This window comes from Eleutherodactylus coqui, chromosome 1 (genome assembly GCF_035609145.1).
Source record: "Eleutherodactylus coqui strain aEleCoq1 chromosome 1, aEleCoq1.hap1, whole genome shotgun sequence".
NCBI classification, from domain to species: domain Eukaryota; kingdom Metazoa; phylum Chordata; class Amphibia; order Anura; family Eleutherodactylidae; genus Eleutherodactylus; species Eleutherodactylus coqui.
The window spans coordinates 216,225,303-216,252,637 of NC_089837.1; the positions used below are offsets into that span (position 1 = coordinate 216,225,303).

At 42.1% G+C, this 27,335-nt stretch overlaps 1 protein-coding gene across 4 annotated transcripts in view; it reads right to left on the reverse strand.

Moving 5' to 3' along the window:
- Positions 1-9,442: 9,442 nt before the first annotated feature.
- Positions 9,443-27,335, reverse strand: part of PTPRK (protein tyrosine phosphatase receptor type K) — a 374,180-nt gene continuing 356,287 nt past the window's right edge. For 2 of the 4 annotated variants that reach the window (XM_066605531.1, XM_066605533.1), the window contains 9 exons: positions 27,085-27,239; positions 23,796-23,931; positions 23,407-23,565; positions 20,267-20,440; positions 18,898-19,029; positions 18,690-18,815; positions 16,033-16,196; positions 13,895-14,030; positions 9,443-10,575 (listed from right to left, as the gene is read on the reverse strand). In XM_066605531.1, coding sequence (XP_066461628.1) covers positions 10,522-10,575; positions 13,895-14,030; positions 16,033-16,196; positions 18,690-18,815; positions 18,898-19,029; positions 20,267-20,440; positions 23,407-23,565; positions 23,796-23,931; positions 27,085-27,239 — 1,236 coding nt within the window. In that variant the 3' untranslated portion in view covers positions 9,443-10,521. The remainder of the gene's footprint in view (positions 10,576-13,894; positions 14,031-16,032; positions 16,197-18,689; positions 18,816-18,897; positions 19,030-20,266; positions 20,441-23,406; positions 23,566-23,795; positions 23,932-27,084; positions 27,240-27,335) is intronic. The other 2 variants (XM_066605532.1, XM_066605534.1) reach the window with 1 other exon arrangement.

The window sequence follows — 27,335 nt, forward strand, 5'->3', positions numbered from 1 at the left end:
AAAGCGTCTGCCTTTATGCTTTGCAGGGAACTTCTCAAGAGGCATAGCAGAGGAATGGTGACGCTAATGATTGCAGCATCGCCGCTCACCATCTGGGTAGACTCCTCAAAGTTTCCAAGGACCTGGCAGATGTCTGCCAACCAGGCCCACTCTTCTGTAAAGAATTGAGGAGGCTGACTCCCACTGCGCCGCCCATGTTGGAGTTGGTATTCCACTATAGGTCTACGCTGCTCATAGAGCCTGGCCAACACGTGGAGCGTAGAGTTCCACCATGTGGGCACGTCGCACAGCAGTCGGTGCACTGGCAGATTAAACCGATGTTGTAGGGTGTGCAGGGTGGCAGCGTCCGTGTGGGACTTGCGGAAATGTGCGCAGAGCCGGCGCACCTTTCCGAGCAGGTCTGACAAGCGTGGGTAGCTTTTCAGAAAGCGCTGAACCACCAAATTAAAGACGTGGGCCAGGCATGGCACGTGCATGAGGCTGCCGAGCTGCAGAGCAGCCACCAGGTTACGGCCGTTGTCACACACGACCATGCCCGGTTGGAGGCTCAGCGGCGCAAGCCAGCGGTCGGTCTGCTCTGTCAGACCCTGCAGCAGTTCGTGGGCCGTGTGCCTCTTCTCTCCTAAGCTGAGTAGTTTCAGCACAGCCTGCTGACGCTTGCCCACCGCTGTGCTGCCGTGCCGCGCGACACCGACTGCTGGCGACGTGCTGCTGCTGACACATCTTGATTGCGAGACAGAGGTTGCGTAGGAGGAGGAGGAGGAGGGTGGTTTAATGGAGGAAGCATACACCGCCGCAGATACCACCACCGAGCTGGGGCCCGCAATTCTGGGGTTGGGTAGGACGTGAGCAGTCCCAGGCTCTGTCCCAGCCTCCACTAAATTCACCCAATGTGCCGTCAGGGAGATATAGTGGCCCTGCCCGCCTGTGCTTGTCCACGTGTCCGTTGTTAAGTGGACCTTGGCAGTAACCGCGTTGGTGAGGGCGCGTACAATGTTGCGGCAGACGTGGTCGTGCTGGGCTGGGATGGCACATCGGGAAAAGTAGTGGCGACTGGGAACTGAGTAGCGCGGGGCCGCCGCCATCATACCTTTGAAAGGCTCCGTTTCCACAACCCTATACGGCAGCATCTCCAGGCTGATAAATTTGGCTATCTGCACGTTTAACGCTTAAGCGTGCGGGTGCGTGGCGGCGTACTTGCGCTCCAACACTTGCGCTAGCGACGACTGGACAGTGCGCTGAGAGACATTGGTGGATGGGGCCGAGGACAACGGAGGTGAGGGTGTGGGTGCAGGCCAGGAGACGGTAGTGCCTGTGTCCTGAGAGGGGGGTTGGATCTCAGTGGCAGGTTGGGGCACAGGGGGAGAGGCAGCGGTGCAAACCGGAGGCGGTGAACGCCCTTCGTCCCACCTTGTGGGGTGCTTGGCCATCATATGTCTGCGCATGCTGGTGAGGCTGGTGGTGGTGGCTCCCCGGCTGATCTTGGCGCGACAGAGGTTGCACACCACTGTTCGTCGGTCGTCTGCACTCTCAGTGAAAAACTGCCAGACCTTTGAGCACCTCGGGCTCTGCAGGGTGGCATGGCGCGAGGGGGCGCTTTGGGAAACAGTTGGTGGATTATTCGGTCTGGCCCTGCCTCTACCCCTGGCCACCGCACTGCCTCTTCCACCCTGCCCTGCTGCTGCACTTGCCTCCCCCTCTGAAGACCTGTCCTCAGTAGGCGTAGCAAACCAGGTGGGGTCAGTCACCTCATCGTCCTGCTGCTCTTCCTCCGAATCCTCTGTGCACTCCTCCCTCTGACTTACTCCAATTACTACTACCTGAGTGATAGACAACTGTGTCTCATCGTCATCGTCATCGTCCTCCTCACCCACTGAAAGCTCTTGAGACAGTTGCCGGAAGTCCCCAGCCTCATCCCCCCCGGAGCCCGGGAACTTTCCAAAGGTTGGGCATCGGTCACGACAAACTCCTCCAGTGGGAGAGGATTCGGAACCATTGCTGCCCATTCTGGGCAGGGGCCCGAGAACAGTTCCTGGGAGTCTGCCTGCTCCTCAGAATGTGTCATTGTAATGGAGAGAGGAGGCTGGGAGGAAAGAGGAGCAGCAGCTAGAAGATTCAGAGTTGCAGCAGTGGACGGCGCAGAACTCTGGGTGGTCGATAGATTGCTGGATGCACTTTCTGCCATCCACGACAGGACCTGCTCACACTGCTCATTTTCTAATAAAGGTCTACCGCGTGGACCCATTAATTGTGAGATGAATGTAGGGACGCCAGAAGCGTGCCTCTCTCCTAATCCCGCAACATTCGGCTGCGATACACCTGGATCAGGAGCTCGGCCTGTGCCCACACTCTGACTTAGGCCTCCGCGTCCACGTCCTCTAGGCCTACCCCTACCCCTCAGCATGCTTTATTACCAGTAGTGCAGAAACAGAATGCTGTAATTAATTGTGCCGCTTATTGGCCTGTGGTTGGAGGCTGACTTCGCTTACGGAACGCACAGCAGAGCCAGGAAAGAATTTTGCGCAAGCCTGCTGTAACACTTAGCTGGCTGCATATGAATTAGGACAACTACCCCCAGCAGAGACGCAGTACAGTCAGGACAGTCACAGGCAGCCCAAATAGATTTTTTTTCCCAAATTTTTTTTGGAAAAGCCCACTGCCTATATAGACTGTATATGTCTTTCACTGTCCCTGCCTCACCACCACTACTGGCCCTGGACTATGTAAAATTACTGCAGACTGTTTCACTCTGGACAGGATGACAGCAGTGATGTAAGAGGCAACGCAGAGCCAGGAAAGAATTTTGCGCAAGCCTGCTGTAACACTTAGCTGGCTGCGTATGAATTAGGACATCTACCCCCAGCAGAGACGCAGTACAGTCAGGACGGTCACAAGCAGCCCAAATAGATTTTTTTTCCCCAAATTTATTTGGAAAAGCCCACTGCCTATATAGACTGTATATGTCTTTCACTGTCCCTGCCTCACCACCACTACTGGCCCTGGACTATGTAAAATTACTGCAGGACGCAATGCTCTGCACGGCCGATATACAAAAAAAAAAAAGTGCAACACTGCAAAAAACAGCCTCAACAGTACTGCACACGGTCAGATGTGGCCTTAGGAGGACCGTTGGGGTTCTTGAAGCCTAAAATCAATCCTAACACTCTCCCTATAGCAGCTCCGGCATCAGCAGCACTTTTTCTGATCTCTGTCAGAATGCATCTGCGGGCGAGCCGCGGGAGGGGCCGATTTATATACTCGGGTGACACCTGATCTCGCCAGCCACTCACTGCAGGGGGTGGTATAGGGCTTGAACGTCGCAGGGGGAAGTTGTAATGCCTTCACTGTCTTTCTATTGGCCAGAAAAGCGCGCTGACGTCTCAGAGATGAAAGTGAAAGTAACTCGAACATCGCGTGGTACTCGCCTCTAGTAACGAGCATCTCGAACACGCTAATACTCGAACGAGTATCAAGCTCGGACGAGTACGTTCGCTCATCTCTATTTTGACCCCATAGTTTTTTTTTTTTAGCAGTTAATACAATTTTGCAAATATGTCATTTTAAAGACATTTTTTTTCTATAGTGCACATGAAAACGAGGATTTACACTTCAAAATGGATAGCCCTGTGTGTCCTGTGTTTATAAACATACCCATTATGGGCCTAATCTTGTGTCTGTATGCACAAGAGGGCCCAAACCGAAAGGAGCAGCCGGTGGCTTTCAGAACAGACATTTTGTTTGCAGGTGATCTAGGCCCCATTGCACACTTGTAGAGCCCTTGAGCGGCCAAAATGATGGGAGCACCCTCCACAAATGACTCACATTTTGAAGACTAGACCCTTTATTGAATTCATCTAGGGGTGTACTGTGTATTTTGACCCCACAGTTTTTGAATGAATCTAAGCAAAGCAGAAGGAAAAAAATTATGATTTTCATTTTTTTGGCAATTGTGTCATTTTAAATAGTTTTTTTTGTACAGCACACATATGAATGAAGACTTTCACCCCCTAATGGATCCTGCTGTTTGTCCAGTGTTCAGAAACATACCCATTGTGGCCCTAATATTACATCTGTATGCACAACGGGGCCCAAACCGAAAGGAACATCAAACGTCAACGGTTTTTAACTTTTACTTGATCACCATTATCCATTGGATAACGGCGATCACGTGACTGGCGAACGCTCACCGCGGCCTTCGGTCACTGCTTTGGGCTCTACTGCGCTAATGTCCACAATTTTGCCGACGGGTACATGAGGAAAGATCCACGGATAAAAACCCAGTCGGGCAACATTGCCAGAGGTCTTAGGTAATTAATTTCACCTTCCCCTTATATATCTGTGATGGGTGGTGAAATGTAAACTTTTTTTTCACTTTTACGTGATCGCTGTGGCACTCTGTGGAATCTCCAGGCTCTCGGAGCAGGGAGATTTTAAATTACCCAGGCAATCTGTGGCTTTTGATCATGTGTCCGCCCTTTTGGCAAAGGGCGATTGCACAGAAGCAGAGGTAAGGTCCGCGGATAAATCCGTGGGTCTTAGGTACGTAATTTCATCCTCGCTAACAGATATGACACAAACTTTTCTTTTAACACTTTTTTTTTTACTTTACATGATTATTATCCATTGTATGACACTGATCATGTGACCGGGAACCGCATACAGTCGTCCCCAGTGATATTGCTCTTCTCACAGCTACACATGCTAGCCAGGAGCAAAGGGACCTTAAATCTCCCGAGGCGCAAGTCCTTCTGTGCACGCGCCTGACGTTTTCGTCAGGCACAAATGTACAGAAGACATAAGGTCTTGGAAGAACCAGATCGACGCAGGACATCGCGGAGGACGGGATTGAATATTTTCACTTCCCCTCATGAATCCGATCCATGAAGGGAAGTGAAATTTTAACTTTATTTTACTTTTTTAAAACTTTTCCACAATTGACGTTATCCCTTGGGTAGCGGCGATCATGGGCCCCGGTGACATCTCCTGCCTACTGAAGGTAGCCGGGAGCCAGGATATTACAAATGTACCACGACGATCCAGTCTTCTGCGCATGGGCAGAAGACAGCCGCAAGTCCTTTTCGGACCAGATTGTTGCGGGACATCATGAAGGACATGGGTTAGTAGTTTCAGCTGCCCTCAAGGAAGCAATCCGCGAGGAGAACTAACTTTTTTCCCCTTTTTATTTTCTTTCATGCGATCGGCATTATTAATTTTGTTTATTCATCTGCTGATAAACCTGAAGACAAAATATTTACTTACCTGTACTAATATTGGCTATACCGGTAGGTGAGAAGGAAGGGACTAGCACCCTTATTATCAGAATAACTAAGATTGATTAATCTCCATCATAACTAGTGACTTGTGGTCACAAAATTAATAATACATGCTAAATTTTCATGTATATTTAATATAGTTTACATCCTAATAAGTTCCTTTCGGTGAGTTGGATATATAATTTAGGAGTCTTTTCTGCCATGGTGACTAGAATACACAGTGTATGTTATTCAGGTAACAGTGTGTGGCTCTATTATTTTCAGGGTAGCCAAAGAAATAGACGGAAAACTCCACAGAGGCAAGAGCAGATGGAGAAGGAACAAGTCCGGAGATCATCTCGGAGTCACCCAATGTCATTGTGTATTCTGTCTCTGACTGCATCACATCAGTATTGTGTGCACATGCAAGTCCGCAGCATTCGTGTTTGTGAAACTACAACTCTTAAAATATCCTTGCCATTATTCAGGTCATACTGTAAGCTGTAATTTTACATGGCAAAATCCATATAGCACACATTGGGCTGCTAATAATGTAAATCGCATGTTGGTGAACGCAATATCGGGCAGTGATTCAAGGCCCGCTACTGCACTTGCTCGTGTGAAGTTAGCTTTAGTTAACACTACGCAATACTGCACTCAGCAACAACTCAGTTCTTAGATCTAAATAGCTCACTACTTCCTCACATACTACCGCTGTAGAGAGAGCAGATATGGCAAAAATGGTGTAATATGCCTCAACTTAAGGCTGCATTCCCACAAACGTATGTCGGCTCGGTTTTCACGCCGAGTCGATATACGTCGTCCTCATGTGCAGGGGGGGGGGGAGGAGGATGGAAGAGCCAGGAGCAGGAATTGAGCTCCCGCCCCCTCTCCGCCCCTCTGCACTATTTGCAATAGGGAGAGGCGAGATGGGGCGGGGCTAATTCTCTGGATTTAGCCCCGTCCAGCTTCCTTTCATTGCAAATAGTGCAGAGGGGCGGAGAGGAGGCAGAGAGGGGGCGGGAGCTCAGTTCCTGCTCCTGGCTCCTCCATCCTCCCTCCCTGCACACGAGGGCCACGTATATCGGCTCGGCGTGAAAACCGAGCCGATATACGTTCGTGGGAATGCAGCCTAAAGGAGAGAGCGGCCAATCAATTATACTAACATGATTCAGATTTTATTAAACACAATCCAAACAAGCCAGTGTCACAATCTCCATCCACACCTGACCTAGGCTTGGTCTATGGGCTTCATTTTGTGAGTGAAATGTAAATATTCATTTTCAAAGCTCATTTCTAAAACATTCATGGGGTCAAAAAATTACTTGCAAGGCGTAGTCTTCAAAATGGGGTCTTTTGATGGGTATTTCTTAGGTATTGGAACCTCAAGGCACTGCCTGGAAAATGTCCCAATAAAATGGAGGCCCCCGAATTCAGAAGGTGCTCCTTTATTTCTGAGGCCTGTGCTTGACTTTTGTTTGTACACTAGGGCCACATGCGCGATATTTCTAAAAACTAAAGATTCAAGATAATTAATATTGCTTTACTTTTCTAACTCCTGTTGCAGAAAAAAAAAGGAATATCAAAAGCGAAAATTGGAAAGAAAAATGAAATTTTCATATTTATCCTCCACTTTGTTTCAATTCCTGTAAAACGCCTAAAGAATTGATTGACTTCATAAATGCAGTTTTGAAAACTTTGTAGAGTTCATCTTTTAAAATGGGGTGATTCATGGGGGGTTTGTAATTTATAGATCCTTTAAAGTGACTTCAGAACTAAATTAGTCCCTTAAAACAGGTTTTGGATATTTTCTTCCAAATGAGAAAAATTGCCCCTATAAATTTAAGCTTTCCGACGTCCCCCAAAAAATAAAGCTAAGGACGCTTACAAAACGATTCCAGCATGAAGTGGACATATGGTAAAGATTATTTATTAACTATTGTGCGTGTTAAGAGTGTTATACAAGCAGAAAAATTCTATTTGAGAATTGTGAATTTTTCTAAATTTTCTGTACAAAGTTTCTTTTTAAAAAAATAAATAAAACACAAAACATAATTGACCATTAACAAAGTACAATGTGTCATAAAAAAAATCTCAGTATCACGTGGATAAGTAAAAGCATTCCAATGTTATTACGACATAAGCTTACACTTCAGATTTGAAAAATGGGGCTTGGTCAGGAAGGCCTAAACAGGCCCAAAGTGAGAATGGGTTAAATAAGCAATTGCCCATAAATTAAAAAATCTTTGCTGCAGTTAAGAGACATCTTGCTTGTATTATGGTGAATGAAAAACTCATCTCTATTCTGTTAGACAGACCAAACACATTTCAATATATTTGCTCATGGTGGTTTTTCTAATATGACTATCTATTTAGAACCCCCTATCAATATCATTCATTGACAAGTGGGTGTATTCAGTCTGTGTCTGATCAACCAAACCTTCCTCTCCCTTTTCATCTTTTTATTTTCTCCCTTCTGCGGTCTTGGATCTTTAACTTATTTGTTGTGTTGTTTTGATTTTTCCCAATTATTCCCATGATGGGTGACACTCCCAATAACTTATAATGATCATCTATTCCTAGGTTTAATTGTACTGATGCCAGATATCCAATTGAACTGGAATGCTCTTTACCATCTTTTGTATTTCTCATTATAATTTTTTGAAAATTCAATAAAACGATTGCATATAAATCATAACACGGGATCGATAAACTGGACAAATTCTGAGAAGGTCTCCTCCATTTTTTTTTTAAAGAAACTGAAAGTGTCATTAGTAGTAAACGTCAGAAGTGTGGAGTTTACAATTATCCTAGAGAAAGAAGTGTGGCAAACAAATGTACAATATTTTCTATGAGAAATCTATTTCAACGTGAAAAATATAGCTCCGACGAGCATATTTAAATGTCTGTAATACGCAGCAGTATTACGGAAGGAATACAGAGGACACTACTCATATGTATTTGCCAATAGGAAACAGCAGCATTACAGAGGCAGAAACACATGAAAAATAGGTCATGCTTCATTTAAAAAAAAATGGTTGTGAAAAAGCCATGTGAATAGATACATACATTTATATTAGCTCTGTATTGCAGCCCCCAAAACGCAGACTACATATGGAGCTAAAATGCACTCATCTGAAACAGGCCTAAAGGAGCTGTTCCACCAAATTGGTCTGACCACTTGGACCTCCACCAATCATGAGAACAGTCGGAGCATTCCTGAATGAAAGGAGTGGTGGTCACACTTGCGTGCTGCAGCTTCATTCATTTCAAGGAACCGCCTGAGAGAGCTCAGCGCTTGACACCTGCTATCTCAGATGGTTCTATAGAAATAGATGGTGCAGGAGCGCTAAAGGGTACAACTTATCTGGTGGGGCAACCCCTATAATAGGTTTCTGTGTGTGTTCTTTTCCAGATAAGCATCCAGAGAAACACAAGAAAAAAAAAAGCACAATGAAGACTCATCGTATTGTGAACAAACCTTTACATCTCTGACCAACTATACATTTATTGACACTGCCGTTCTCACCTAGCATTGAAAAACCACTCACCATTGGGGGAAATAAAACTTGCAGCATTGAAAATTCCATATAAAATGAGTTCCTAGAAGTATTTTAACAAAAACCAGTAACTGCATCAAAATCGAAAACACAATGCCAGGGCTGTAACTTAGCCATTGTGTATGGCACTTAGCCACACAGTGGTAGGTGTTGACGTGGCATGGTCACTCACGAGTGTCCATGGCACGCATGATTAGATCTTGAGCAATTACTTCTTGAATATTTGACGCTATAGGGGATTAAGATCACTGGCATAGTACAGAAAGCTTGGCATTTGTCAACATTTTCTTGAAACCATTTAATATCAGAGAATATCGTTATATGACTAAAGTAATCATGTACACCATAAAAATTAAGGTATACATTTAGGGAAACAGAAAAAAAAAACTTTATTTGCACTGGACGTTTGTAATATTGTGATCTATAATATATGACAACACATTATCCTTATATAAAATAATACCAACTGCAGATGATTACATTTTGAAAAACTGAATCCATGGCAGACATACAACAAAAACGTACTAAAAATACAATGAAAAATGACATTAAAAAAGCAAGCAAAAAATAGCTGTCATAAATCATAATTTAAATAGGTTTCCCGGAATCATGGGACAAGTAACACGCCTGAAATATGGTAATCATTTATTTCAATTTACTTTGCTGAGAGCCCAAAGCTTACAAGTCTGTAAACATCAAGACACATTTCCTTACAATGTGCTAATCAAATGTTCTCAGGCCATGTACCACAATGCCGCATTCTCCTCCTCCTTACGGTAACTACGTTTTCCTAACAAGTGGCCCGAGACTCGAAACTTGAATTTGTCATTTGATTTCCGACATGGTGTATGAATAATTGATCCATGGTTACTAATGTCTTGGTGGAAAACTGTATATCACTTTGGTCCTGTTTTTAAAGAAGGTCCAGAACCAAACAAATTCACATAACTTCAGTTCACCAGAATGAAATACAACAAAACAGCTTTCAAACATTGCTCAGGGGTTAATGCAGAAAACGGATTCCTCTTACTTACACTCGCTACATACAAAAATAAACCACCATCCTTTTCAACAAAAAGCTTTCCTCAGGAAAAATGATTGTTTCTTCAGCCGTCAAAATAAAGGAATGTAAATAAGCAATAAATACAGAGTGTGCTTCTCCATATCGACATATTTACAATTGATTCTTTGGCTTATGTTGGGGACTCTTAAAATAATATATGGTATGATCCAGGCATAAATGTACAAAATATATTGAGCCAAGTACAGTTCGGTGATACTTGAAATGTAGAGAGAATTACAGAAATCTACTGTCAAATCTGCATTTCTTTGTTAATCATTTTAAACAAATTTTTATTTTAAAAAAGAGAGAAACGGCCACATTGGAAATAGACACATGCAACATATTGGCTTGAGTTGTCTTGTGAGGCGGCTGCATATACAAATACGTACAAATCCTGGAAAGACTGTCCAGTTCGGTTTTCCAGCAGTGTGTGATCATGTGGCACTGAATTCATCAATACTGTCTACAGTCATAGAAACAGCTCGCGGCCTTTTTACGAAGATACAGAAAGTCATAAGAAAAATATTTTTCTTCAGTTTTTTTGTGTTTGCTCTGTTTAAAACTTAAAAGGTCCCATGTAAAAATCCCTCACTGCACAGCTGGAGTGACATTTGTCCGAACTTGAGCTGCTGATTGGCACATCCAACTATGACGATTCTAGGTATTCTAAAGAAACATCATAGCAAAAGCGGTATTGTTCCTGTAAAATGAAGAATAATAAGTGTGAGTCACAGAATATATTCACCAAATCTATTACTGTAACATTAAGAAGCTATAGTGAGCCAATGAGAAAAGTCATCCAGTGTGTGGTTTTCATGCATCTCCATACCAATACATTAGTCTATAAAATTTCAAAAAGCTTCAGCTTTCATCGAGTTTTTAGAAATACTAGCAGCCTACAAGGAGTTATCTCTTAAATTCAATTTAGTGGTGTTTAATAAAGATATTGTCAATGTGAGGGAAACTATAAGATTTGTAAGCTTTCTCAATGCTGGAGCATGAACTGACTGAATTTGGATACCTGAAAACATACCAATTAGCAATATTTCACCATCATCAATAAAACAATCAGGTGTAGGAAAACTAAGCTCCCTGGTACTGTACTAGAGAGAAGAATTTCACACCGCCACCTTAAAACTATGCAGCCAGTTTAACTAAATTATAAAACTAGATATATATGTGCCATCTACACACTAGTATATGACTGTAGGTACACTATTTTAAGTAGAGTCCATAGAAATGCATGATGAAATTTCTAGAACTGGGCCACTTACAGCCAGAAAGTAGTACTGATGATGTTGCGTTTAATAGATTGAAGATGCTTCTATTTAAGGTGACAGCTACTGATAAAAATTATTGAAGCAACACAATCAATCCAGATGGACAGTAACCTATGCTATGAAAAAGAGGGAAAAAAATTAAAGCGTTTTTTCACTAATGGTGTTTATCTCTTATCCATAGTATGTGTGTGGATAGGAGATAACGTCTGATCTCTGGGTGTTTGACTGCTGGGACAGCCATGCACCGAGTTTCACATGTGATTGGAGTGGTGGTGCACATTATTGACAATCTCTCCATTCACTTCTATGGCACATAAGGAGATCAATGCGCTCAGAAATCATCCTCAGTCACAGAGAAGTGAATGGTGCTACGGTCACGCATACACACCACAACTCCGTTCACATGTTGGTATCACTGGGGGTACCAGTGATCAGACATTTAGCCCCTATAATTAGGGGATAAATGTCATTAGTGCGAAACCCATTTTGAGGTTATGATGTAAAAGATGAAATAAAAAGAAAATTGAGATGGTTATTGTGGGTTCCAAATAAGGTAGACAGTGTGTTCCACGGTGTTGTTACAAATTGATACATCTATGGTCTCCACAAACTCTCTATCTGGAGATATTTTTAGAAAAATGCGCTCAAGTGTGTGTCGGAAATGTAAAGCCATATTTTTTCTATATTGCAACAGTATGTGTAAATCACATTAGCTTTGACTTCACAGCCAGGCGGCATAATAAAAATGAGTTAGAACCTGATCCTCAGCAGGCACACTGTGTTAACTCTGGAGCAGTTATTTCTGGCTCCTGGATACAGCAGTTTGTGGGAATTAATCAGGTTTACTACTACAGGCAATGAAGTTGCTTTAACAAACATGTGGTAAATACATAGAAATGATATTTACCGTCAACTGCGCTGGTTTGGTGATATGGTTCTTGGCCATGTGCGCTTAAGCAAAAAAAAAAAGTGCAGAATAGCTTCGCTGAACTGTGATAAACCGCGTGCGTCACACTAATGGCCAATGCAAATACTTCCTGCAGTTATCTGCTACTAATGACAAGGTGCGTCAGCTTATTGAACACAATGGTGCAGTGTGATCGAAATCTGATAAAGCAATGTGAATCATTTACCAGTTTGATGGCAGTTTATATTTGATATACCGCAGAGTTTGCACTGGGAACGGTGATCCCGTTGCCTCCTTCGAACTAGATTAGTGTGAACAACTCTAGTTTATTAAGTGATTTGTAATAATTATTGCTAATGTATGGCAACTGTATTTCCACAGCTAATTTACATATAAAGTGTTTTCACAGTAAATTCTGCAGAAATATGAAGATGAAAGTTAAATTATGATTACTGCATAATGTAATTCGACTGATGCTTTTGTAGGTAGAGGATTTGCTAGAAAGAAAAGTTCTATTTTATGTATCACATCCCTAAAAACAGACATGTAGTTTAGAAAAAAAAAAAAAAAAGAAAGGTACAAAGAAATGAAAAAAAAAATGCAGGGAAGAAAAAATAATTAGAAAACAATTATCCAAACAAACATTATTTCTCATTAACCACACAGCTCATTTGAAGAATGTTTGCTTAGCGGGATTTCCATAATTTGCCTTAGTTCCATTGTTTCCTTCGCAAAGTGATATATGCAAGAGATCCCAGGGGCCAGCTTCATTCTGTGCAAACACTAGATCATTATGAGATTATGAACCTTATTAAGGAAGCATGCAATGTTATTTTGGAACATACAGGGCATCAATGTGCTTCCCCCATTCTATATGGATGCTTTTTGCTGCTTTTATGGTTACAGAAGTGTTTGCTTGCACTTACTGAATGTAATTGGCGAAAGAAAGTCCACGAAACAATATATATGGCCTAATCGAATTGTCTTGTCTAGATTTGTGATGTATAGATGCCTGGATCCACATCTAGTTACAGAAGTCACATCAGAAATGAAATATAGGTAGTGGCACCTGCAAATCTGCCTGAACCTAGTCAATAAAAAGTAACCCGAGTAGTGCATGGATGGAAAAATCAATCCTTGTGAGGAGATACCTTAGACAGATATGTCCACCTTTAACATTCCTTGAATTTTATAAAAGACTCCAGTTTCTTATTATATAAAATCAATACAATCTAACACATGCAGTAAAAAAGTATACATTCAAGGAGTTATTAATAGTTGACTAGTGGGAGCCACTGCTCGGGACCCCTGAGGAACAGCTGTCTGAAGAAGCTGTGGTGCTCACATGAGTGCTGTGGGTTTCTTTCAGGCATGTGATATCATGTTCATCAGCCACTCTGCCTGAGAGCAGCTCAGTGCCATTCAAGTGAATGATATTTGGCCGCTATACCCAACGCAGCCACTATACAATGTATGGCGCTGTGTCCAGTATGGACTAGACTTTTTTTTTTTTCATTTTAATTTAAACATAAGAGCCTATGGGTTCCTGGTGGAGGCATTAGTTGCAGCAACCCAGTAAAAGGAACAAAAAAAAAGAAATGTATACGATTAAGTTATTTTATATATTTTTTAGAATGAGAGCCTATGATGAAAGATGGCCAATGTCTACTATGCAATGGATGTGTACATTTTTTTTTTTTTAATATTTCACCACACATATCGGGATTTGTTGAGTTTAGGGAAAAGTTAAGGGAAGACATTTGTCTTTACATGCGCCATTATGATATGCCGTCTAAAGACACTAAGCAGGGGATTACTGCCTTAAAACTCACCGGAGTCTCCACCATATTTGGCTTGCTGTTGCGTAGCGTTTTCACAGCATGGAAAACATCCACCACGTTTTGTCTCTTGATCATTTCACACACAATACTAATGGCACAGAATACACCGCTTCGTCCGCCACCATTTCTTGATAGAAAAAGAGAGAGGAAGTATGAGATGCATGAGAAACTTTTAGTTTACTGACATTCAACGACTCTCTAGGTGATGTACCGTAACTAAGTCTTCAAATTAGCACTAATAATAATCAAGATGATTTCCACACAAATTAGCTTTTCAGCAACTGACAACCATCCTTTTATCATAACGTCTTGCTAAGGTGACAGTTTTCCATCAACTGCCGGGAAGGCAAAATGAAAATGACAGCCAAAACTACATTGGATCCCACTGTTGCTTTTACATAAATTGCTGCCGTACCAGAATAAAGAAATAGAGATCGCTGTATGTAAAATAAACTAGACCTTAACTATTGCATAGAATGCTTATACAACTTTATAATTACATTAAAGGGGGTTTCCAGGGATATACTATTGATAACTTATCATCAGGATAGGTCATCAATAGTTGGGACCCCGACCGATCAGCTGAGCGGGCGCATGTCAGCACTGCAACACCACAAAGGTTGGAGCAGAAGCTTTTGCGTTGACCTCTGCAGTGGCCGGCGCTTGTAACTGCATGTACGGCTCTCATTGAAATCAACGCAAGCTGTGCCTGCAGTTACAAGTGCCAACCACTACACAGAGGTCGGTGCAGAGGCTTCCGCTGTTCCCGCTGCTCCTTGATCTGACTGCTGGGTTGCAGCCAAGGTAAGTATGCTGAAATGTCACATATATTCTACAAACTAATTTAGGGGCCATCCACACTGGTGTTGGCCTCAATTATGCATTTCCGTTTCTCTGTACCATTTGAAGAGCAAAGAAACAGAAACAAACAATTAGAAACCGTCCCTCTTTGCTCCCCATTGATTTCAATGGGTTTTCATTTTGAGTTTATTTCCACCTAATTTCGTTCAGTTTCATTTCCATTTATCAAACGGAACAAATAGCGCAGTTAGCATAACTGAGGCCAATGCCAGTGTGGATAAGCCCCTACTGTCCTCTTTGTATAAAATAGGAACAGTACATCAAGGGCAAGCATGTTAGGAGGAAGCGGCTTTTTATTTTTTTTGCCTCCATAGATTTTTGTAGGGTTTGAAATCTCAAAATGTCCACACGCCCTTCAATGGCGTTACTAGTTTTTTAAATCTTTAATAAACAAGGATTGGGACATGCTTGTAGACTACTGCTACTAAAGAAACATGCAAATGTGCCTCAGGCTTTATTCATCTAGCAAGAAATAAGATAAAGGATTAGATTTGTTCTTAAGACAAAATTGGTTTTCAATAGATGTCAATGCTTTCTATCTACCCATATAACAAGAGCGCCACATAATGCTTCCCAAAATTTTAATGTAGATCCATTTTCAGAGATTCATTTCACACCTTTAAAAGGGACTGCCCAAGCTTCCTAGAGGTATGAAATATACTATAACAAAATGAAAAAAAGGTGTACCCGTCCATTTGGACCCCCCCCAGGAGTCGGCTCACACGAGTGTATGTGTAAAATATTTCTTGCTGTGTGAGCTGGCCGAGAGCAGGCATATCGCTGTATAGGGCAGTGATTCTGCACTGCGCATGACCATGTATATGACTTTTTTTTTTAATTTCCCGCTCTGACGCTTAGTGACGTTGCATATAAACATTGCACATATGCAACTGCGTATGTACAGCATTTATTACACAACCATATAGTATAGCCCTCTATCGCATGTAATACTTTATAAGATAAAACCTGCCAAGTTATTACACACATATTACACGCAATAAAAAAATGATAGTGTGAGTGGGTCAACGAAAATCAGTGTTTCCCCAATCGCTGTGTAGTATGCGCGCGTAATAAGTGATAAATTATGCTCGTGTGAGCCCGCCCTAGCAGAAATAAATAAAAAATGTTAAACAAGCTATTAATCATGACTTTGTTGGGCACTAAAGATATATCTGCAAGGTTACTTTGTTTCTCTTCGTGAGAACAACAACCGTCACACTGACACATCTGTAGTAACAATAAATGGCAGCAGTTAGTGGTAAACTCACAGGCAGTGAATAATGGTGCGTCCTTCCCCTTCATCACATTCCTCTTGCCATTTCTCTACTTGCAGAATCAATTTTAGAAAAGATCTTTTGGAGTTTGGCACTTCTCTATGAGCCGCCCATCCCAAGTACTGGAACTGCTGCACCATCAGGTAACCTTCTTGAGGCTGTTCAAAGGCAACAATCAAATTAAGGTTTCACTCATTTGTTCCCCAAAAACATTAAAGCAGCGATGATAGTCTGCTGGGAAAACGTGTCCTTACAGAAAGTGACGGATTGGTATCACGGGGTCTTGTTACAGCTTGCAAGTTCATCAACTCAACCAGTCTACTTTCTCAACATACAGTATATATCTATATAACATGTCTTTTACCATAAGGCAATACACCAGTAAAGCTGTGGCAAGAAAACTTGATACAATTACCGAATGCCACTCTGTAACTTTGAGAATGAGCTTACAGTTAGCAGTTGCAGCCAATGTTGATGAATTAATGAATGTATTAGATCTATGTGATTTGATGACCCAACCAAATTATATAGGTTAATTGGTAAGCAGCACAAACATTGCATTATATTAAAGTGAAACAGACACTGCAATAAACATGGACACTGGAACAAGTTTGGAAAGGTTCTTGATTATCGGTGTAAGGCTATAAGTTCTGGAAACTGAAGTTAGACTTTGTGAGCAAAGGCCAGCAGGTGTATACAACAGTGTGGCTCAGTCCAGGTACTTTAACAATTTAGTAGCGCTTCATCTAGACTCATTTTAGCAGTTATCTCCTGCATGAACCTGGTCAGTCTAGTAGTTGGGCCTCTCTCAGACAGGCGATTTTTACAGCGCTTAACACACTTTTGAACGCCATGTTAATTGAGTTATTATGCTCCCATTGAAGTCAATAGGGCCTTGCAGACATGCGTTTAACCACAGCGCTTGACTGAACTTTCCAGTGCTGCGATTTTCAAGCACGGTCTGCAATATCTTTGTCCGTTTAGCGCACTTAATCACCCATCACAATGGTGGGGTGCGCTAAAACGCGCTGTCGGTCGCAAGGGGCATCAGCCAAAAACGAAAGTAAAATCTTGGCAAAGCGCTGCAATTGAAATTGCGGTGCTTTGCTGCTCTCATGTGTGAGAAGTCCCTGAGACTTAGACCACTTGGGGGGCACAGCAAGAACTCTGTTACTGTTGTATGGACTATGAGCAGTGTTGGCATATATATATCCAGGGCTACTATGCCTTCGCTGAGGGCTGAATTATCAGCCTCAACAAATGGGCTGTTCATAGTTTCAAAAATAAAAACTTGTTTGTTTGCATACCCCCCAAATATGAACAATTATTCTGATAAAGGGCACAAGTACCCTGTTTCCCCCAAAATAAGACAGAGTCTTATAATAATTTTTGCTCCAAAAGATTTAACTTTTTTACATGTATAGCTGCCTGGACACTATTGACATTGACTTTTTAAATTAACTTTAATTAGGGCTAATTTTTGGAGTAGAGCTTATAGTTCAAGCATCCTTAAAAAATCCTGAAAAATCATTCTGCATCCTTAAAAATCCTGAAGGATCATGCTAGGTCTTATTTGCAGGGGAAAGGGTAGTACAAAAGGCTGCGATGCTGTAACAAAATATTTAAATTGCAAATTAATAGGAGCTTATTTAAACCCTTTTAAACTTTTTTTTACTTTTTCATCCAACACTTTTGGAGCGTTTATTAACTCCTTAGTGATCACAAATAACGCCGTTTTACTGACCTCAGTAATGGCTTAAAGCCGGCACATACATCTTATTAAGGTGGTGGCTTGGCCAACAGCCAGGCTTCTGCTTTAACTCCCAGACCCTGGCTGTTTAATCCCTTGCATGCCACAATCAATAGCAACTGCAGCATGTAAGCATATAACAGAGGGAGGGGACTCCTCCTGTCACCTATCGTCAACCCACAATGTGAACGCAAGGTACCAATGGCTTCCTATAGCAGTTGGAAGACTGACAAAGGCCTCCATGTCTGCTATGTAAGTCAGCCTTTTAGACCCTGCCTCCGGCACAGTCTAATAGGCTGATGTCATTGGCGTAGTAGAATGCGCTGCATAAGTAATGAAGTACACTTGGCAGATGCAGGAGAAGCTTTCTACTAGGCAGGTAATGAGCCGATAATTGGTAATCTCCCCGCTAATACCCATTTATAAGGGACAACTGTCGGCTAAATGATCTGCACAAGAGGATGATGTCACTAGTAAATATTAAAGGTGTTTTCCCAGATATTCTAAAAAAAAGGTTATACGGCCTTTAAATAAAGAACAATTGGATACCCACCTATCCCGGAGGCTTCCCACACAGTGCTGAAGCCCCCAGTATCCACCGCACTGAAGCCAGAAGAAGCAGAGAGCAGTTCATTGTATACATGACCACTCAGCCAATCACAGGCTTCAGCAGCCATAGAAGAGGCACAGCTGAAGCCTGTGAGTGGTTCAGTGGTCCCAAGCACAATGAAAGGCACGTGACTGCCCGTTGCTTCTTTAGGGTTCCGTGCAGTGGGCATCAAGGCTGCAGAGCTAGACAGGAAGTGACCGGGATAGGTGAAAATGTAATAAAATTCGCTTCATCTGTGAAGGTTATAGGGACTTAATACTCAATCTGTCTATTTAATTTCCATTTAATTACCCGTGTAAGGTTGCATATTCTGAAGATTCGGCTGATGACATCGCAGTCCATTGAGCATGACATGCATTCCACTTGGATTGGGCCATACCGCAGCATGCCCTCCTCTGGCCAGTACTGTGGACAACCCTGTAGGTCACAAAGCATACCTTGTCAATAAAATGAAATTCCATTTTACACAACCTAGACCGTACTCAAACTGCAAAATGACCTGTGTCAAGTCCACTTCATTCAGCATCACTAAAGAAGAGCATCCGTAGTCATATACTAATCTCCAGAAGTCCTTCACAGTGTTTGGCAGGGGATGCTGTGTGACGATGAAGGCAGCTGGCTGTCTGTAGCTCTGTCAAAGAGGGAAAAAAAATTGAAAATAAGGATAAAGACTTGCATTTAGTAAGAAGAAACAAAAGGGCAGATAGATGGACAGGAATGCCAATCAGAGCCTCAGAGCCAAGAGCTTTATAGTTGGAAGATCTTGTTTTAGCAGTACAGTAGCTTTACAATCCATTCTAAGCTGTCAGAAAAAACTCAGACTTTGTGTGTAGAAGTATAAAATGATGTGAAGATTCTTAAACAGATCCGGACAGGAACGCTATTAAGAGTCCTAAGACCCTGATCCCCTAAAATCTCAAACACTGCGGCATGGGAGGTATCAGCCTGTTGCAATGAACACATCCGGCCCTACATTCTCTACACTACATGCATTTCATCACATTAAGCATCACTTATCCAATTATGCTAAATGAAACAAATAACGCTGCCTCTTCTAAATGCGACATAAAATGCTCTGCCTAACTTAGTTCATTTGAAAAGTCTCCATTTACAATTTAATGCACTCATTAATTATTCAGTGCGAAGAATCAGTGAACTGGAATTTAGTCAACACGGCAAAACAAGACATGTCGCAGTTTCATGACATGTAAACAAGGATACATGCTGCTTTGGAGTTTGCCAATTACGGCTCCCTATAGGAGGGTTTTTTTTTATATATATATACTTGAGTTTAGATTTGCTACTTGTTACTAAAAGCCATGTTGCTTGTACGCTTCACTGTAATTACACATTACTTTCGTAACCCTTTTTATGGTGTGCATCAAGCAATCAGCATTACCAGAACAGCTTGGTTCATTGAATCTGTTCTCTAGAAGTGATATTCTGCTCCTGAAGTGAGCAGATGTGGGCTAGACACCTCGGAGCGCGGCACACAAGAAACAGAGTTGGGCCATATTACAACTAAATGACATCTGGGAAGATGTAAACACTTTTGTCACACAGCAGAGGTCTTAAGAGTTTTAACCAGTCTTGATAACCTTGAATTCTACGGAGTTCTCCTCTAATAGCGAGAGTGGAAATAAATGGACCATGTGAAGGCATCATTCCCACAAGAGGTGAACCCTGAAAATGACAAACAACTTGCCAACATTTCAGGGGAATGCCATTTCAGTGAACAACAACAGGGCTTTAATTACTGCCCATTAGTTTCCCATTTATTTTGGAATATTTTGCAGCGGCGAGGCATCAATCACAGTGTATCAGGCTCCATTCCTCTACACATCAAGCAGAGAGATAGGTCTCCTTACATCAACCAGCGCAGCATTGATGTAATTGCTGCTCTCCCCATCTATGGTAATTAAGAAAGGCAAGCATCTGTCCGGCGGCAGCAGGTCCATGAAGCGGTTCTTGTCATGGTTCCTCGGCAAGCAGGCTATACTGCAGTCCTCGGCCTGTAATCTTGGGGTCACAGAATTCAGAGTCTGAAGGAGAGAGATTCATTAAAGACAAAGTACTGCCCCAGCGATTACTGTGACAGGAGGATTAGCTTCATTCCACAGCGACGTCAACACCACAGCTTAAACTTAGCGAGAAAAGACTGGAAAACATGCAGAGGGGTTAAAAACAATAACTATGTAATAAACTAATTCTCAGAAGAATGCTACACGGCTTCCCGAAAGCCGTTCTATTTAATAGTCTCTTATGAAAGACAACAAACGGACACTGAATAACCAATGTATTGTGCCTAGAGACATTAGCCTGTTGTCTAAAATCTTGTCCAAACATTTCTTAAGATTAACCCCAATTCTACAGCGGAATTCCGCAGCGTGAAAGAAACTACGGCATGTTCTGTCGCGGAAAAAAGTGCGGCCGGCTTCCATCGTAGTCGATGGAAGCCGGACGTCACACGATACTTCCGCTGTGAGCACAGCGGAAGGATCGCGTAATTATGCGTCACTGCCCACTGCCAGCCACGTCATCCCCCACTGCCAGCGCGTCACACGCTGTACTGCACATGTGCGCCAGGTTGCCAGATAGGATTCAAGCTGCGGATCCGGATAGGCAAGTATGGCGTCTTTGGGGGGCGCCGTGATGGACTCCGCTGCAATATTCCGCTGGCGGAGTCAGTAACGGCCACGGGCATGAGGTCTAGTTTAGTCAGGTTTACTTAAACCTAAATCATATACTAAGCGAAGCTAAAGGTTTGGATAATAGAAATGCAACTGCTAATAAAATAGATTTGCAAAGAATTGCTATTTTATCCCTAACCTTATGATTGACTGATCCGCTCTGCAGAACGGAATTAAGTTGGTGATAAGTGAATAGGTAAAGGGACAAGTTGTGGTGAAGACCAATATATCTGCCTGCGATTAATTATTTATAGCCACTGTAGTTTGAATGAAAGTTAAATTACTCATCATCTTACTCATAAATGTAAAATGCTCATTAACAAATCCTCCACAATATATGCCGTGATCAGAGAGGATGATATGTTCCAGGAATTGCTGGTTTTAGAATAAGGTTCAGTTTGCTCTAACTACAGATAAATTAAGTAGTCCAAATCAAGAAAGGCTATACGTATTAGACATGGACAATAGACAGTCATTTTTTATGCTCATGACATATGGCAATGTGCCAGAGAACCTTGCAAAGTGTAGAACCTTCTATAGTTGTAAGCATATAAACACAATACAAATGAACTCATTTAGGGTGAATTCACACGAACGTATATCGGGAGCCGATATACGTTGTCCTCGTGTGCAGGGGGTGGGGGGGGGATGGAAGAGCCAGAAGCAGGAACTGAGCTCCCGCCCCCTCTCCGCCCCTCTGCACTATTTGCAATGGGAAGAGGCGGGGTGGGGGCGGGGCTAAGTTCCGAGAATTAGCCCCGCCCCAGTCCCACCTCTGCCCATTGCAAATAGTGCAGAGGGGCGGAGAGGAGGCAGAGAGGGGGGCGGGAGCTCAGTTCCTGCTCCTGGCTCTTCCATCCTCCCCCCCCCCCTGCACACGAGGACAACGTATATCGGCTCGGCGTGAAAACCGAGCCGATATACGTTCGTGTGACTTCACCCTTAGGCTGTGCTCATCATATGTTAGAGTCCATGGTAATCATTCTTTAAGTGGACAGAGTCTTGTTTCCATCCTATAGGATGTTATAGAGACATGCCAAAAGACAGCATTTAGCAAGAGTCTATAAAATTGGGATGTGCACAAATTGCAAGAGGGGCCTGCCATCTATTACCAAGGGTTATGCTCTTTTAGTCTTTTTGAAGGTTTTCCTAATCTCTCAGCTATTTGACAATACTTGAAAAAAATGTAAAACGTTGTCAACATAACGGATACACACCTCTGTGATAAAAAGTGCAAACCACGTTACCCAGAGATTTGTAGCAGTGTCAATTCATGTACTTCGACCTATTCTCACATCAGAAGACAGTTAAAAGTAGGGGTAACACTGTAAAGAGGTGCATAAAGTTTGGGGGGGGGGGGGGAATCAACTTTTTAAATTTATTGAAAAGATAGGAACCAAGCTACAAATTGCTCATAAGAACAATACATAATGAAAACCACTTGGTTGATATAAACAGGGACAGAATTGTTGGTTGTATTATAGACAATTGATCTTTCTGTATATCTGAGCAAGCTGATGCTAATTACAACATCACAAGGTTCCCAACTCTGCTGACTTCTGGTATTTTGCCACATACACTTGAAGTCCATTTACAGTGAGAAGCAACTATAATCTAATTTGTCTTCAGTAAAGTGACTAATCAGGACATGTGAATCACATGCCCCAAACTATGATTCAGTTTAATCAAATGTCTGACTAACCTCTAGAAATGTAACTTTCAATATTTTGCACCCACCAATGTAACATGCAGCTGCATTTGGGGTGAAACTGTAAGCATTTTAAAAGCGCTATATATATATATATATATATATATATATATATATATATATATATATATATATATATATAGCCTTTGTTTACTGCCTGTGATTTACAACAGCAAAGCTACTAATGCCTGAAAGAGGGGGAATGGTAGAGAGTTTTTCTACATCAAGGGGATGAAAGCAGTTGTACATCTATTTATCCCAACCATACTCTAATTGATAGAAGCTATGTCGAGGTATCGTCTTAAAAGGAATCACAAAAGTAGATTTTCACTTAAAAGTAAATGTCCATTTTTTTCTAAGTAATCTAGTAGCTGGATTTTGAAAATGTTTATTGGGATTACAGCATTAAAGTCTGTAATCTTCATAATAATCTAATAGTCCTCAAATCTTTCAATAATCTAAAGTATGTCGTTTCTTTGAATGGCCATAATATATTAGCTCCCTGAACTGCTAAATACAACTTAAACGACGCCATATAAGCCTGAAGACATAAAATGTACATTACAAATACTTGTAAAACATTCAAAAGAGAGAAGCCTAGAATACATACTGATAATACCTGGAATTCATCTTTGAGATGTGATGAGTTGGTCTGGGAGTCTATTCTGATCATATCAAAGTACGCTGCTTTAAATTCACAGACTGGAATGGCAGTCTCTCCGCATAAGCATGCTTCCAGGATGGCATCGTGGATGAAGATATACTGCTCCTGTGCACACAGAAGAAATAGCAAGGAGCATTAAGTCACTTGTTTACTTCGGTGTGCTCAACCTTCACCACTTCAGCAATTACATTTTCTCAGGGCATCCTAGTGGATACAGAACCCCTTTGACATTTGGATAACATACAGAAGAAAAAAAAATTAGAGAAGATGCAACTGCTACGTTTGATGGATGCAACTCCAAGACAACACGAAGTAATTGAAAAGATGTTAGTTACCTCTGTTTGGACCATGTTGATTCGACGAGAACGTAAAGCTTTGACACAATTATAGATGTCTACAACTCCTTCCCGCTCTGCCATGTCCAGCATGATATCAATAACTATGTAACAGCCAGTGCGGCCAGCGCCAGCGCTACAGAATATACAAGAACAATGGATTGTTAAACTACAACTGTGCACACCAAACAACTCTGATAAACTAGAGTACATAAAGGGTTAATATAAATTAATATTCTAGATTTGAAACCCTCATAGCTCACATTTAATGACGCTCTGATACATACATGTGATATAAATGTGAATAGACTCAAAAGATTTTGTTGTACCACATCAAAAAGGTTTTCCACATGAGAGTGATCAATGTGAGCCTCCCTCGTCACTAGACACACATCGAGCCGGTAGTCCCAAAAAAAAAATCAAACTAGAATCATTTAAAATTTTCAACACAATTCTATAACAAGTAGTTTCTCTAAATTCAACATAAAATGCCACCGTATAGGCTAGACAAATATTTATGCTATGTAACACTTGATTAAATAAGTTTAATCAAAACTACCTGTTTTAACATGACCTTTCTAGGTTATTTCCTAAACCACTCAACGCTTCCTCCCCAATGTCTAATCACAACAAAGGTGCCCAGGGGCGTAACTATAGAGGATGCAGGGGATGCGGTTGCACCCGGGCCCAGGAGCCTTAGGGGGCCCATAAGGCCTCTCTTCTCCATATAGGGAGCCCAGTACTATGAATAAAGCATTATAGTTGGGGGCCCTGTTACAGGTTTTGCATTGGGCCCAGGAGCTTCAAGTTACGCCTCTGAAGGTGCCCCTATGGTCTAGCAACTTTGGTCAGCTTAACACAGTCATGGTAGCCAACAGGACGCAGGCAGTCATTAGTGGAGCAGGAGAGAACTAAGATTTGGTCATTAAATGCAACATATTAAGAGAACATCCCCAAGTGCATATCAAGAATGAAATGATCAGATGCTGCTGGTTAGGAGATGCTGTTACTAGCCACTGGCATGATAACGTATGTGACACTGGAAAGTTTTTTTTTTTTTTTAACCACGTGCATTGGGGGTGGATGGTCCTAATTTTGTGGATGACGACACCAATAGCACTAGGGTTTCATGGCCATAGTGATTGAATGGTGGTTTCTTCCCTTGGAGCGAGTACAGGTCACTTTGGAATAAAACTGAAGCCACTTTTTTTATGGATTTCCTTAGGCTGTAGTAGTTTCATTACTACGTGAGACATGTTTCACAATGAGCCTAATAGGTGCTGACTGACTGCAGTGCTACAATTCTAGATTTTCTCCCTCCACCCTTCCCTCATGGATTTAAATTATGGAATACGCGGTATATGTTCTATAATCTTCATCCTGTTGCCGAGTATTGTACTCAAACCCAGGTTGTGTAATTTGATGAGCGATTACTAGTTTTGTAAATCTTTGTTCTCCCTAGCTACGCCAATAACTGCCTGTGTCCTGTTGGCTACCATGGCTGTGTTCAGCTGACTACAGTCGTTAGATGACAGGGTTGCCTTAGTTATGATCAGATATTAAGGCGGAAGTGCTGTGAGTTCTGATATTTGCCTGTATTACATGACCAGTCGGGCGTCTGTCTTAGTGGAGATTTTAATGCAGCCTACCCAATGCATATGTATTAATCTCACATATTATCCTGACACACAGGTTTGCTCTTGGCGTGAATATTCATGTTAGGGGTGTGGGATCTTCTTTGATTGGATAATTTCTCTACTGCATTTGTTTAGGTCGGCTGCACGCGGGCGGATCGGATTCCGCCTACAGAATCCAACCCTATGCCCAGCCGTCATCCATGTGTACCTGCCTTCTAAAAATCTTCTCAGTACTGCAGATGGTCCACATGGCGAGCCATTGGACATACGCAGTACAAATTTTTTTTTCTTTTAAAACCTCTGCTTTTCGTGCGTCATGCCTAGCGATGACGCGAAGTCCGCGACCTCTACGCTATGCTGTTGCGGAAGGGCCACGGATCGGATGGCTTCTATTGACTTCAATGGAAGCCATCCGCGCCAAATCCACACACAAATAGAACAAGCGGAAAATTGCAATTGATTTCTACTCGTGGACAGGAAAAAGCGATTTTCATTAGCATGCTATGGGCGGCAGAATAGTGTGCTGCAGACATTATTTCCTAGCGATATACACTTCTCATGGAGTTGGTGCAGACAACTGCTGAACATGTGGGCTCAGTAAACAGGTCCCTGTTTTTCGTCCTCATTTCTTGTGAAAGGTTCATCACTTGTGGACAGTAAAACAGATTGTCATTTTTTTAATTGGTGCATAACCGCCACTGAAAATCATCAGATTTTCTGCTATTTTCATATGAAATAAGACAATTAGAGGAACAAAATGTGTTATAAATGAAGACCTGTAAAAATAAACACTGTATGTTTCCGAGAGCCTAGCACAACCATATAAAGGTAGGCAAGGTGGTAGAGAATGGGATACATCCCCGGTTTCTCATTAGTAGGTCTAGCACAAGATAACTGGTCTGCGTTCTGACTCTCCAGCTTGCCTCAGCATTCAATCATGGAAGATCAATACCAAGAGGTTTTCAGCACAGCTATTTGTTTACACTTCACCGCCGTCTGAATAAAACAAGAGGAGAAGCACATTCGACAGTCTGATTTATTAGAAGTGCATTCTCCATCCGCTTCTTCTAAGAAAATGTAAGTAGAACAGCGCTGCTGCGAGTTATTTAAAGCAGCCAACCCATTGTCTCAAAATGACACCAGTATTTAGGTAAACATGGAGCGGTGAACATCTCACATCTAAGAGCAGAACATCTACATTGCTGCAAAAGAGCGATTTAACTTTCTTCTTTACAGCAAATGAGCCTAGCAAGATGAATTAACATAAAGAAGCCTCGCTAGTAAACAGCCTTGTCTTAAAGTTTACAAAGTCATCGTGAATGAAAATGTTCCGAAAAAACTTCCAACCTGTTTTCAGCGCACGGCGCGGATTAACCCTACCTCCTCCATTTTCAATTAATCTGAAGTATTAGAATTTTGCCACTTCAAGTTTTCGAGTCTCACAAAAAATAGGACTAATGAATATTCAACTTCTCTCTCTATTACTCTTTATAGAAAAAAAAAATGCAATTATCACAAACACTTCCAACATGCTTGAATTTTCAGCAGTTTCACAGACAGTAACATTACATTGCATTTGCTTATATGGATCGCAATGTCGTGACATTCCAATCTAATCATCATAGAGTGGCGGTGATTTTCCAAACACTAACCTGCAATGAACCACAATGGGACCAGCACTTGGAGGGTTGGACATTTTCACTCTTCTAATAAAGGACAGTAGCCCAGTGGCATGGTACGGTACTCCATGGTCGGGCCAACCAGTGAAGTGGAACTGCTTGACTTCTCTGATTTCATTATATCCTCTCTGTAAATAACATTTCTATATTGTTATACCATGAGCAAAAATGTCAAGAGTGGCAGATTCAGCTGTACACGTGCACTATATATTAGCAGACCGAGA